The sequence below is a fragment of the Xyrauchen texanus genome, chromosome 18, assembly GCF_025860055.1.
Source record: "Xyrauchen texanus isolate HMW12.3.18 chromosome 18, RBS_HiC_50CHRs, whole genome shotgun sequence".
In the NCBI taxonomy this organism is placed as follows: domain Eukaryota; kingdom Metazoa; phylum Chordata; class Actinopteri; order Cypriniformes; family Catostomidae; genus Xyrauchen; species Xyrauchen texanus.
Genome location: NC_068293.1, coordinates 36,873,332 through 36,887,720, shown reverse-complemented (window position 1 = coordinate 36,887,720; position 14,389 = coordinate 36,873,332). Strand labels below are relative to the sequence as shown.

Here is a 14,389-nt window from a genome sequence, read left to right as displayed (position 1 = left end):
TCTCTTCTCATATGACTTGAAACATTCCTAGCTTCGAGGATGAATTCCACACTAACATGTGGAATGGATGAAGCCTTGCCCATTGATGCAGACTGTTCCAGTGAACTACAATCTGAGAACTCTGAACACATGACCCAAGAGTGTGGGCACCAAGACAAATCTATGTCCTACCAACAAGATGGGACAAGTGGGAAAAACATGTCTCATGATTCATCTAATAATTTCATAAAAAGGAAAGAGCTCATCCAATCATCAGAGATGTGTCTCAAAGCAGCATGTGAAAATGAATCAAAGGATCAATCTGTTGTCTATCAAGAAGTAAAAGGTGACTCAAGACTTTGTGTCTAACACAACATTAATGACCGTAAAAGCAACTAACTTAGTTTGGCTTTTTGCTTAAATGTTCTATACATAAGACAATCCAGTTTTTTTTTCTTCACATTTACACTCTTGATAAATCACAATGCTATAACTCACTATAAACCGTAACTTTGTCCCCTCATAACTGAAGAACCTGGCCAAAAAGCAGAATTATTGACACAACCACCAGACACTGAAAGGGTCGAACCCACTGAAGGTGATTCTCCAGTTCACTGGTACACAGATGAAATACAATTCTACTCCGAAAATGGACAAGTGATTGAATCAAAGGAAGACTTACGAAGACTGATTGTTCCGACAACAGACTTGGGTCATTCGATGGATGATGACATAATATTTAAGGTGGATGTCAAAGGTGATTTAAAATTCGTTTAAATCCACACTGCTACAGAATCAGTTCCAGACATTCCAAAAGTAGTTTTCAAAAACAATATATTATCATTTAAATTAACCTAAATATCAAACATAAAATTAGATCTAGTCTAAAAAAAACAGAATTCTGTTATCATAACATACAACATTATAGTTAACAAGCAAAGAAACACAACCTGCTTTTAACTGACTACCGTTATCTCATTTGCATTTTGTAGTAAAGAAACAAATACATTTCCTGCCATGCATGTTACATGTTAATAAAAAAAACCTTTCTGTAAAATTTTTACTCTTTCGGTCAAAATAACTGCTTACAATAAATTATATAAATTAAACCCTTTAGCTTCATCACTGCAAAGTTCAACAGTTCATGAAACTGAGAGGAGAATGTCAAATGATGATAAAGACAAAGCAAATCCACAACCTGATCTACCAAGCACAAAGGTAGATGTGTGTTGGTACAAAGAAGGTGAGGAACTCCTACAACAATGTGACATTATCCACCAATCTGAGACGAATTTCAGTGCTCTTGTTGTTAAATCAGCTGAGTCGTCTCACTCTGGAGTACATGCTTGCGAGACAGATGATGCCACCGTCCAGTTTGCTATGAACCTACCAGGTGATTCATCAGTCATCTACGCCAGCTCAACCCATCTGATTACCACACTAACCCCTTCAACCATGCAATGGTCATTAAATCTGTAATAATTTTAATATAAACACCAGGCTAATATGTTGTAAGTTGATTTTTGAACTTTGACTATGTTCCTTTAAGTTATTGAAAAGCTAAAACGAACAGTTTAAAATAGTTAGGACAACTTTAACGTATTATTGTTATTATGGTATACAATTCATTTTAAGTATAATTTGTGAGAAAAAGACAAGAAATCCCATCACTAAACTATGTACAAATAAGAAGGCCTGATGCATTCGGATGTAACTTGTCACTAAATCAATTTTCAGTTTGTCTCTTTGCTGTCTAAGTCTGTCTTTGTCATTTAATGTACATGTCTGTGATGTTCCATGGCATCTGTCCTTTACTCTTACGCTACTAATCATTCATCTTACATTCTGATGTTTGAGTATGTTTGTTTTCTATGTTTTGTCTTTGCATTTTATTGTTCGTTACGGTTAATCATCAGTATATCCTTAAAGGCTTTTCCGTGCCAACTAGTCTCTTTCATAAAACACTGAATATTAATATTTTGGTTCACTCTTGTGAAACATGTTTTGAGAAAAACAATTCTTCTGAAATTAAATGTCTGTGCAAAATGAAATGAAACAATAAGCAATATAAGTAAACATGTCTTTACAACATTGTCTATAGCTCCACCAGTGAAGTTCTCCACTATCCCTGAGGCTCAACGGACCAAATGCATTGAGGCAGGTGGCCCCTTTAGACTGCAATGTGAGGTCTCAGACCCTGGTGCACAAGTCTGGTGGTGCAAAGATGGGAACATGGTGCTGCCTCAAGATGGTGTGATCACTATGTCTGAGGGAGCAATGAGAACACTTTCTGTGCAAACTGCAAAAGTATGTCAGAGTGGAACATATAGCTGCCAAACAAACAATGATGCCATCACATTCCATGTGGAAATCAAAGGTGATTTGATGCTTTCTTTAATGACATTAAAATAATCTCCTTATAAAAGTGCTTTTTCATAAGCAGGGATTAAATGGTTTGGCCATTTGTCTTTGAGAGGCAGCATTTGCTTGGCATGTTAACTTGTTTTCAGTCAAAAATATGCATTGATGAAAGGGAGAAAATAACATTTGTCAAGGTCCACTAAATCATGCAGTTCTTTCTATATGCCATTCACAACTTTGTAGCTCCATCAGTCAAGTTAACACCAGTTTCAGTAGTGGACAAGAACAAGTCCATTGAACTTGGCTCACCAATTGTTCTGAAATGTGAGCTATCTGACCCTACAGCTCATGTTCTCTGGTGCAAAGATAGTAGAGAACTCTCCCTAAATTCTGGGCTTGATTTCCAAGCTGATGGAAATATGAGAAAACTAAATGTTCAATCAGCAAAACTGTCTGATACTGGACACTACACCTGTCATGTCCCAAGTGATACAGTATCATTCAAGGTGGACATTCAAGGTGATTTTCACAACATATCACACAATTATTATAGAATTATAATTTTGTATTTTTTACTGGCCCTATATATTTCCTGGCCCTTTATATTTACTTTAATTTCTAATTACCCTCCAATGAAAAGGTTTCCTCTAATTCTACTTCCTCTAACATCTTTTACCATCCATTTAAACCCCAAGTACTGCTTCTCTCACTTTTTGATAACTGGACATATCATGTTATTAACACATTTTGTAGGTTAATTATACTTAATGCTTTTCAGCAGATTTGCCCTGTTTGTTTTGCACAAATTTATATGATTTTAAAAATGTTCATAGCTCACCCTGTTAGGTTCTCAGCACTCCCAGAAATGGCAAGGAACAAGTTAATTGAGGCAGGCTGTCCCATTATACTACAGTGTGAGATCTCAGACTCCACTGCCCAAGTTTCCTGGCTCAAAGATGGAGTCCAACTCCAACGACAAAATGGACTTGACATCCAATCAGAGGGCACTATGAGGACAATGATCATCCAATCTGCTGAGCTCAAACACACAGGCATGTACAGCTGTGAGACTGTGGATGATCGCATAGCATTCAAGGTGGATGTTGCAGGTGATTTTAAGTCTAAATACTTTTTTCTCAAAAACACTAACAATGTGTCAAATAACGCTACATCAACTAAATGCAACTAAATAATCAAATCCCCATTTTGTTAAATACTAAAATTATTTCTTTACCAGCACCAAATCATTTACAACCTTTGTTGACATGAAAAATCATTATTAAAATCATTGTAAGGACTGTTGTTGAAACATCGATCAGTCATTGCTGATTATTACAAATTACAAAGTCACCTAATTTAGAGATACCCGGTAAGTTAAGAACATGCTTCAGGAAACACTACCATATAACAAGAGAGATCAGCTAATGGAATAAGCAAACTATCTCATTCATTTGCCATACATAATTTTCAATCTTTTTTCATTGTTTCATTTCATTATTAAAAAAAATGTCTTATTGATTAGCAGCTGAATACACAACTTATGCATAAGAAAGGCTTTTTTGGTAATTCTATGAATTTTTTTGACTGAACAAAAATGCTCTTAGCTCCACCAGCGATGTTCTCAGCGGTTCCTGAGATTGAGAAGGACAAGTCAGTTGAAGCAGGCCACCCAATCATTCTCCAATGTGAGATATCTGATCCTACAGCCCTGGTCCAATGGTACAAGGATGGATCACAGCTACTCCCTCAGACTGGAGTTCACATTCAATCAGAGCACACCATGCGGACACTGGTTATCCTATCAGCAAACTTATCCCACTCTGGGTTTTACAGCTGTAATACTGCTGATGATATCAGCGAATTTTTTGTGGATGTTAAAGGTGACATAAACAGTTTATCCGAAACATTTTTGTTATATAACTAACAAATATGTCACTTAGTAGAATTTAGTTTCCATTGGGTGGATGCATTCTTCTCCAGCTTTCGACAGATCCATTCCGCTGCTTTTATGGGCTCCTCAAAAAAAAAATTTTCCTAATGCAGGACAACTATTTTTGAAGCTTGCCAAGTATTTGTAATTTTTCCACCAACTTTGCCATCCTTAGATGCCATTTACCCAGCATCTTGATTCTCTTTCCTTTTAATTAAGAAACCATTTAAGCTGGACAAGCATGCCATGTTACCGTTATCTTTGTACTTCACAGCATTTCATTCTCACAAACATTCATTAACTGTATTATCTTTTTCCATCTGGCACTTAGATTGGATACAGAGTTCTTCAGCGCTGCCTAAGCAATCATCAGTGCTTAAAATGCATGTTTAACATGTCATACTCATGTGACAAAGTAAGAGCAGCATTTAAAAGAACTAATGTCCATTGCCTTTTCATTGCAGCACCTCCTGTAACATTTGCCTATATCCCAGAGGATAATCTGCACAGAAATATTGTGGAACAAGACAATCTTCTTCTTTGTTGTGAGGTATCCAGGTCGGATGCAACTGCACAATGGTATAAGGACGGAGTGGAAATAAAGTCTAGTGACAATGTCCTTATAGAGGCAGAAAACACCATACGAAGGCTAATCATCCTGTCCACTCAGCTCTCAGATTCTGGGACATATACCTGTCGTGCCGGAGATAGTGCCTTAATATTTAAAGTTAATATAAGAGGTGAGTAAATGTGCTTATATTCATACTAACAAAGAAGTATCTGATATAATGGCATGCCTAACTTTTTTGTCTTGCTTTACAGAACCTCCAGTGATGATTGTATATCCCAAGGAGGATGTCCACCTTGATCGTCATGTTCCTGAGGAAATTGTCCTTAGCTGTGAACTGTCAAGGCCAAATGGAAAGGTAACATGGTTCAAGGATGGACAGAAACTTCAGGAGAGCGAAAACATAAAGCTAAAGATGGAGGGTCCATACAGACGGCTAAACATTCTGCGCAGTGGTGTTGAGGACTCTGGAGAATATGTCTGTGACACAGCTGATGACTCAATATTCTTCAATCTGAACATAAAAGGTATTTATTGATAAGTATCAATAAAAGTCCCATTTGAAAAATGTTCCTCTTTGTCCAAGTATCAATCAGATTTTGTATTCTTATAGAACCGCAGGTACGCATAGTTTCTCCAAGCCAGTCCCAAATGGAACTTTGCCAGCAGACATCAGAGAGGATGGTGCTGAGCTGTGAAATCTCCAGACCCAATGCCAATGTGCGTTGGTATCGAGATGGACTTGAGGTGGAGGAAAGTGACAGCCTAATCCTTGAGGTTGATGGTGTCTACAGGAGACTTATTATACCAAAACCTACGGTTAGAGACTCTGCAGAATATGTTTGTGACACCGCTGATGACTCTATGACCTTCTTCGTAAATATTGCAGGTGCACTAAAAGACCTTTTCTTTAATAATTCACACTCAGTTTTAAGTGTCTTCATAATTGCTACTTTTCTTCATACAGAGCCACCAGTTAGATTTATACGGCCAAGGAAAATAGCCTGTGGAGTAGAAAAACTGGTTGGAGACATTGTGGTGCTTGAATGTGAAGTGTGTCGATCAAACGCTGAAGTTAGCTGGAAGAAGGATGGAGAAGAGATTGAGGAGAACAGCAACATAACTATCACAGAGGATGGAACAAGTCGACAGTTGACAATTCATTCAGTAGATTTTGAGGATGCAGGGCAATATGTGTGTGATGCCAGAGATGATGTAATGGATTTCCTAGTGAAAATCAAAGGTACTTAGTAAACTGATAAAAAAAATAAAGTTTTTAAATGCTTTGTTAAATCCATCCCTGCAGCTAACTGAAACAATTTCACCCTATTACTTCCAGATCCACCTCTGAAAATACTGCGAAAGGCTGATTTAGAGACAAAAAGGCATTTTGTGGTACCTGATACCATTGTGTTAAAGTGTGAGATCTCAAGAGCAAATGGGGTGGTCAGCTGGCTTAAAGACAATGAGAAGATTGGAGGAAATGAGCATTTCATATGTGAAGAGGAAGGCGCATTCAGATCTCTGATTGTCCTGAGTGCCGAGCTGAGGGACTCAGGGGAGTACATTTGTGATACACAGGACGATAATGTTGTCTTCAGTGTTACTGTAGAAGGTACTACTTGCTAAAAAGATGATGCAATATAAATATGAAAAGTAAATTACAGTATATACTGTACACTGGTGGCCAAAAGTTTGGAATAATGTACAAATTTAGCTCTTATGGAAATAAATTGGTACTTTTCTTCACCAAAGTGGCATTCAACTGTTCACAATGTATAGTCAGGACATTAATAATGTGAAAAAATAGCATTACAATTTGAAAAAAAATTCAGAACTTCTTAAACTACTTCAAAGATTTCTCATAAAAAAAAATCCTCCATGTGCAGCAATGAAAACTTTGCAGATCCTTGACATTTAACTGTCAGTTTGTCCAGATACTCAGGTGACATTTCACCCCACTCTTCCTGTAGCATTTTTCATAGATGTAACTGTCTTGTCGGGCACTTCTCATGCAACTTACGGTCTAGCTGATCAAACAAAAGTTCAATGGGTTTAAGATCCATAACACTCTTTTACCATTATCTGTGTTTCTTTGCCCACTCTAAACTTTTCTTTTTGTTTTTCTGTTTCAAAAGTAGCCTTTTCTTTGCAATTCTTCTCATAAGGCCTGCACCCCTGAGTCTTTTCTTTACTGTTGTACATAAAACTGGTGTTGAGCAGGTAGAATTCAATGAAGCTGTCAGCTGAGGACATGCGAGGCGTCTATTTCTCAAACTAGAGACTCTGATGTACTTATCCTCTTGTTTAGTTGTACATCTGGCCTTCCACATCTCTTGCTGTCCTTGATAGAGCCAGTTGTCCTTTGTCTTTCAAGACTGTAGTGTACAACTTAGTATGAAATCTGCAGTTTCTTGGCCATTCCAAGCATTGTATAACCTTCATTCCTCAAAACAATTATTGACTAATGATTTTCATGAGAAAGCTGTTTCTTTTTTGCCATTTTTGACCTAATATTGATCTTAAGACATGCCAGTTTCTTGCATACTGTGGCAAAACAAAAACAAATACAAAGATGATGTTAAGCTTCATTTAATGAACCAAATAGATTTCAGCTGCGTTTGATATAATGGCAAGTGATTTTCTAGTGCAAAATTAGCAATTTAGCATGATTACTCAAGGATATGGTATTGGAGTAATTGCTGCTGGAAATGGAGCCTGTCTAGATTTGATCAAAAATAAAATATTTCAAATAGTGATGGTGCTGTTTTTTACATCCGTAATGTCCTGATTATACTTTGTGATCAGTTGAATGTCACTTTGGTGAATTAAAGTACCAATTTCCTTCCAAAACAGCAAAATCTGTACATTATTCCAAACATTTGGCCACCAGTGTACATTTAGTTTAATTCTATTTTTCAGAAGCTCCAGTGTCCATTGTTGGGAATATAGAAAAGCCAGAACATCAAACTTTAATCTCAGGAAATGATCTTATCCTGGAGTGTGAGGTATCTCGAGCAAATGCTGTAGTTCAGTGGTTCTACAATGGAATTTTAGTACAGGAGGATGTGCGCACAACCATTGAAAGCAGAGACACAATGAGGAAACTTGTAATATCAGGACTTCAAGCAACTGACTCTGGTGAATATCTCTGTGATGCTATCGATGACAAAATGACAACTATGGTAACAGTTCAAGGTAAATTTACCAATAGCCAATATAGTAATATATATATATATATATATATATATATATATATATATATATATACGTATACATCCACATATACATACACTGATTAGCCACAACATTAAAACCACTGTGAATTGAATAACATCGATTATCTCGTTACAATGGCACCAGTCAAGGGGTGGGATATATTAGGCAGCAAATTTCATGTATTGGAAGCAGGAAAAATGGGCAAGTATAAGGATCTGAGTGAGTTTGACGAGGGCCAAATTGTGATGACTGGGTCAGAGCGTCTCCAAAACGGCAGTTCTTGTGGGGTGTTTCCGGTATGTAGTGTATAGTACCTACCAAAAGTGGTCCAAGCAAGTGCAACCAGTGCACCGGTGAACCGGCGACAGGGTCATGGGCGCCCAAAGCTCATTGATGCACGTGCGGAGCAAAGGCAAGTCCGTGTGGTCTGATCCCACAAAGAGCTGCTGTAGAACAAATTGCTGAATCATTTAATGCTGGCCATGATAGAAAGGTGTCAGAACACACAGTGCATCGCAGCTTGCTGCGTATGGGGCTGCATAGCTGCAGACTGGTCAGAGTGTCCATGCTGACTCCTGTCTATTGCTAATGGGCACATGAGCGTCAGAACTGGACCATGACATCACATTTTCTCTTAGATCATGTGGAAAGCCATGTGCGTCTTTCACCTGGCGAAAAGATGGCAGCATTATGCACTTTGAGCAATGTTCTGCTGGGAAACCTTGGGTCTTGGCATTCATGTAGATGTTACTTTGACACATACCACCCACCTAAAGATTGTTGCAGACCACGTATACCCCTTCATGGCAACGTTATTCCCTAATGGCAGTGGCCTCTTTCAGCAGGATAATGCGCCATGCCACACTGCAAAAATTGTTCAGGAATGGTTTGAGGAACATGACAACGAGTTCATGTGTTGATTTGGCCTCCAAATGCCCCAGATCTCAATCCGATTGAGCATCTATGGGATGTGCTGGACCATCAAGTGCGATCCACTTGAGGCCCCAACTCACAACTTACTGGACTGAAAGGATCTGCTGCTAACATCTTGGTGCCAGATACCACAGGACACCTACTGAGGTCTTTTGGCGGCATGAGGGGGACCTACACAATATTAGGCAGGTCGTTTTAATGTTGTGGCTGATCGGTGTATACTGTATGTATCAATGTACTTCCATTAAAACATTGTGTGAATCATATACAATTCTCTGTCATAGAACCACCATTCAAATTCATCAAAAAAGAAGATCGAACGAACATTTCAGCCTATGAAGAAGACAGTGTAACACTATGTGCCACTGTTAACAGGGTCAGTGCCCCTGTGCAATGGCAGAGTGGTCGCAGTCCAGTCAGAGGTGATCGTTTCCACACAACATGTAATGGAAACACCCATTACCTCACCATAAACCCACTTAAAAGATGTGATGTTGGAGAGTACACATGTAATGTGGGAACTGATGAGATGCACTTCAGTGTCCATGTTAAAGGTAAGACCAGAACATGGAATTCGCCGTGTTGTTGACATCCAACAAATTGTTATATGATAAGGTGTCTATACTGTTTTTTTTTTAATCAGCCATGAAGGTGAAATTCTCCAAACCACTGGAAAATGTGGTGGGACTCAAAGGCAACGATGTGGTTTTGAAGTGTGAACTCTATAAGTCCAAAGGAGATGTTCAGTGGCTAAAGGACAACCGGGAGATTGTACCAAACAGACATTTTGCAATCAGGGCTGAGGGTCAAGTGAGAAGCCTGACAATACATAATGTAACAGAAGATGATACTGGAGAATATGCTTGTGAATCCAAAGACGAAAGGACATCAGCTGCAGTAGTAGTCAAAAGTAAGTTAAAATCCTACCAAAGCACCTGGAATGGCTTGACTTTAGAAATTTAATCTGAATCAGGAACGTATCACACACACACACATATATATATATATATATATATATATATATATATATATATATATATATATATATATATATATATATATATATATGTGTGTGTGTATACAATATAATAAATTGTAGAGCCAATTTCCTTCTCTTGTCCTAAGTTCCTCGCATTGTGGAGTTTATTGTGGAGCTGCACAACATAACTGTCATGGAAGGAGAAGACGCCACATTTAAGTGTGTGGTGTCTCCAGAGGATGCGAAGTTGGCCTGGTTTAGGAATGGCGAGCCAATTTCATCAAATGAGAAGTTCAACATCTCAAGTCATAGATTATGCCATGTGCTGCTTATCAACAACTGCCAAGTCTCGGACAGCTGCAAGCTAACAGCCGAAGCTGAAGGTGTGCTTTCCAAAGCCATCCTTCAGGTCCAAGGTACAATATCATCCATCCTTATTTCATAGCTTTGCTTGATTTTGATTTGCTCATGAATCAATTAAAAATAATTCAAATAAACATACAGACAAAGGACAAAGTATACCAGTTAGTTGACCAAATTGAGTTGGTCATAAGTAATTTTCGAATTGGGTAATTTTCCGTAAAGCAGTATTGGAAGGGGAGCAGGGTGGTATATTCTTTAAGAGCCTGTACAGGTCTTTAATGCCATGTCAACATGTTTGGGTTTAATAATGGCCCTTTCAGACATGCCTGAATTGTTGAAATGGTGCTTATGATGGCTTGTGCTTAACAGATGATCCAGTTAGAATTCCACTCTTAACTGACAGAGACAAGTGTTACTACTACAGCACATAGCAATGTGGAACGAGGAACACATGAAATAATGTCCTTCATTGGCTTTCTGATTCAAAGGGTTTTGAACAGTCTTACAAACTGCCAATGGTAAAGATTAAAAAATCTGCCTGATTTGTGCACAGAGACACAAGTGCTTTTCACAAAGAGCATGAAGCCAGTGGTAGCAGAAGAGTTTGGAGAGGCAACTCTTGAGGTGGAGGTCAACCTCGAGACTGGGGAGGTGCAGTGGATGAGACAAGGAGTGGTTATACATCCAGGGCCCAAGTTCACCTTGAAACAGAATGGCCAGAAATGCTCCCTCACAATCCACAAGCTCGCCCTTACCGACCGGGGCACCTACAGCTGTGAAACACTCCACGACCGCACGCAAGCCAAGCTTAGTGTGGAACGTGAGTCTGCACATGCTGCTCTCTTTCTCACTATGTGCTGTTGTTAGCATTTCTTTACTGCAGTTCCTAGTGATAGCCCCTCATTGCAGTCTGTTGTGATGGTGTTGTTTTAAACAAATTAAATCAAGTGACCAGGAGTAATGTGAGCAAGGGGCAGCTACTTTGGTGACACTTGCTCCACAGACTGACAGCAGCAAACAGGTGACTGGCAAACTACTTTCTGGGTCCCGAGGAGCAGCTTTCTGTATCGACATTTGATCACAGAAGCTAATGATAATTCAATTAACCATGTCAAATGAGAAGTGGATTAAGAGCTGGTACAAGGTCTTGCCTGAGTAACCTTTTAATTCCGCTTAGTTTTCTGTAAAATATAGATATTATGACAGTGAGATAAAAGTCAAGCATTCATCAACTGTTTGCTATTTTGTTTTACTAGATATTTCATCAAACTTACCAAACAAGCTTTTCAATATCTCTTCACATGATAAATAAATAAATGTGCTCTTTATAAAACAATTGTCAGTTTTTGACAGTAGCTTGAGTTGAGGAAGCTCTGCTATACAATTGAGCAAGTGATGAGAGAAAGTCTGCACTTTGGCCACTCCTGGCACCATCTATGAATCTGGATCTGTTTTCATGGCTGCTAAATTTATGCACTGGCCTTCAAAATCTAGGGTGGTGTCACCAACTCTCTAAAATAAACCTCTCTTTTCCACATCGAATGCCTGTCAGCCAGTCTGTTTTGGAATACTTTAAAAATGTTGGCATAGCTCCGATCGAAGGCAGGATTTAGTGCTTTGCTAACACAGACCAGAGGAAACTGAGCCAATTAATTCAACAACTGCTGTTCTGCATTATAAACGTATTGTGTTTTCATCATCCTTTCATCTCTGTCTGCCTGTCTCTCTACATATATCTTTCTTTTCCCAATGCCTTTCTTTGATCTGTCTCTTTACTTATAATTGCATCACCATTGAGCTACAATTTTCTTTTGAAACGTTTACCCCCCCAAAAAATCAATTGACTCACTCTACTCACTATGATATTACAAACCTGCATGACTTTCTTTGTTCCCTCATCCCCCGTGGAATTCATAAGGAGATGTTAGGCAGATTGTTAACACTGGTCAACATAAATTTGAATTGTATTAAAAAAATATGCAATGAAAGTCAATGGTGGCTAAGCTAACATGGTCATTCTGCCTAACATTTCCATGGAAGAAAGACAGTTTGGACGACAGGGTGAGTGAATTATGACATAATTGTCCTATTCTGCTTTACTGTCACACAGCACGAAAAATCAAGATCCGGAAAGGTCTAACTGAGACCCAGACTTATGAACGAGAGACAGCTTCTTTTGAGGTGGAGCTGTCTCACTGCAATGTTGAAGCAGTGTGGCAGAAGGACGGACACTCACTCAAAAACAACAACCACTTCCGTATGACTGCAAAGGGACGGGTACACAGCCTTACTGTCTCCAACCTGACCGTAGATGACACTGGCACCTACACGTTCTCTGTTGAGAATGTCAAATCATCAGCAAGATTGATTGTTAAAGGTATTGCACAAATCAGAACTAAGCTTGTGAAATACATTAAAGGTGATTTTGTTTGTAATGTGCTTTATCTCATTCCATTTTAAAGAGGAAGTTCCTCTATTGTCATCCAACACAATTTTAAAAGCAGTAAGGCCACGTTCGCTCAGCAGCAGAATTCGGCTGTCAGACCTATTCTGACACCCGCAAATGTTCAGGTCTCAGAACCCCATTCTTGGCAAACCTGTGCTGTGTGAACGGAACTGTACTGGACAGCAAGTTGTTAGTTACGTCATGTACAGTTAGAGACACCCTGCTCTGTACACATGTGTCTCGTGTGTTTCATGTGGGGTTACATTAATTTATGGGAGATGGAGAAATAATCCATGTCATCCAAAGTTCCAGCCATTTTTGTCCACCGGCTGCTTGCGGTCACGAGCCAGGCGACACAAAAGCTCTGCTCTGCACGCGGTTAAAAAGCATTCAAAGCTGCTGTTGGTTAATTATGATCTGATGGATGAACTTGTGCCTTGATAAGACTCGTTTAATAACGCGCCGGCAATTTTGTAAGACATGCCGGTGTTATGGAAGTCGCCATCTTTTAGTCACTATCACTATGGCTACAGTTGCTAGAATATGGTTGTGACTTTGATTGTTCATTCATACAGACAGCATTCAAACTACTAGTGTATGCTGTTGTATGAATGGACATTTCAAGACTCACACCTGTAAGTAAATACGGTTGTCAATCCCAAACACTGACTGTGTGAACATAGCCTAATTGTATTCTTTCAAACAGGTTTTCTAACACAGTCCTCCATCTTCCATTGGTTATGCAAACAGACAGCCCTGCTTTTAACTCACCAAACAGTTGTCGGGAATGCTCAAACTAACAGAGCAATATGACAGTGCCACAGAGCCACAGCATACACACATTTTATGGGAAAATAATGGCTTACTTACATACTACACTTTACCAATAATAATCCTACAGATAACAACAAGAACAAAGTAATTCATAGGTTCACTTCTTTAAGAGTTAAAACACTGTGGTGCATTCACAACATTGCTTGCGTTGTTTGAGCAGTTCAAGGAGCCGACTTCTGGCTCAGTCAATGGCATGAGTTGGTGGTGGAACTACCTGCTGGGGGAACGCTAGAGAAACCTGCCTAAAAACAATTATTCTTTCTGAAATTCTGTTTGGTGCCACTAGTGGTGCAGAAATTACACAGACCACCTTGACTGCGACATAACACCTAAAATGTCCTAAAAGTCATGAACACCTTTTAAAAAAAATTAAGGTCATGCAAATACCCATGTTTTCTCATTATGCAAAGGCATATATGCTAGTGATGATCTGCCCCTTGATTTATCATTGTCTTGGCAACAATTAACTTATAAGGGGTGGAATTTGGCTATGATTAACTAAGTCACAGGAGATAAGGGGGCACAGCTCAATGATGTAAGTCTTCAAATTAGTTACATTTCAGATGCTGATGACAGAACAATGGCATGGACAGACAGCTTTGCTACTGCTCTTACCATGTGTAAGGTTACACATATAAAAAGATATGGATCACATGATCAGACTCAGGCTACTGAAACATTTCAAACATTCGCAAGCATAAGGTGTTGGTGTAAGGTAATCTCTTCTACACCAAGTCACTTAATAGGGTTTATCCATTGGAGTCACAGAGCTGTCAC

The 14,389-nt window shown here is 38.9% G+C and overlaps 1 protein-coding gene across 1 annotated transcript in view; it reads left to right on the top strand.

Moving 5' to 3' along the window:
• The window catches only part of LOC127658676 (obscurin-like protein 1), a 46,811-nt gene that overhangs the window by 19,639 nt on the left and 12,783 nt on the right, over nucleotides 1–14,389 (top strand). Inside the window, exons 8-16 of the mRNA XM_052148085.1 lie at nucleotides 4,735–5,010; nucleotides 5,093–5,365; nucleotides 5,452–5,727; nucleotides 5,806–6,081; nucleotides 6,178–6,453; nucleotides 7,761–8,036; nucleotides 10,116–10,385; nucleotides 10,886–11,152; nucleotides 12,443–12,709. Of these exons, the coding sequence (XP_052004045.1) occupies nucleotides 4,735–5,010; nucleotides 5,093–5,365; nucleotides 5,452–5,727; nucleotides 5,806–6,081; nucleotides 6,178–6,453; nucleotides 7,761–8,036; nucleotides 10,116–10,385; nucleotides 10,886–11,152; nucleotides 12,443–12,709 (2,457 nt within the window). The remainder of the gene's footprint in view (nucleotides 1–4,734; nucleotides 5,011–5,092; nucleotides 5,366–5,451; nucleotides 5,728–5,805; nucleotides 6,082–6,177; nucleotides 6,454–7,760; nucleotides 8,037–10,115; nucleotides 10,386–10,885; nucleotides 11,153–12,442; nucleotides 12,710–14,389) is intronic.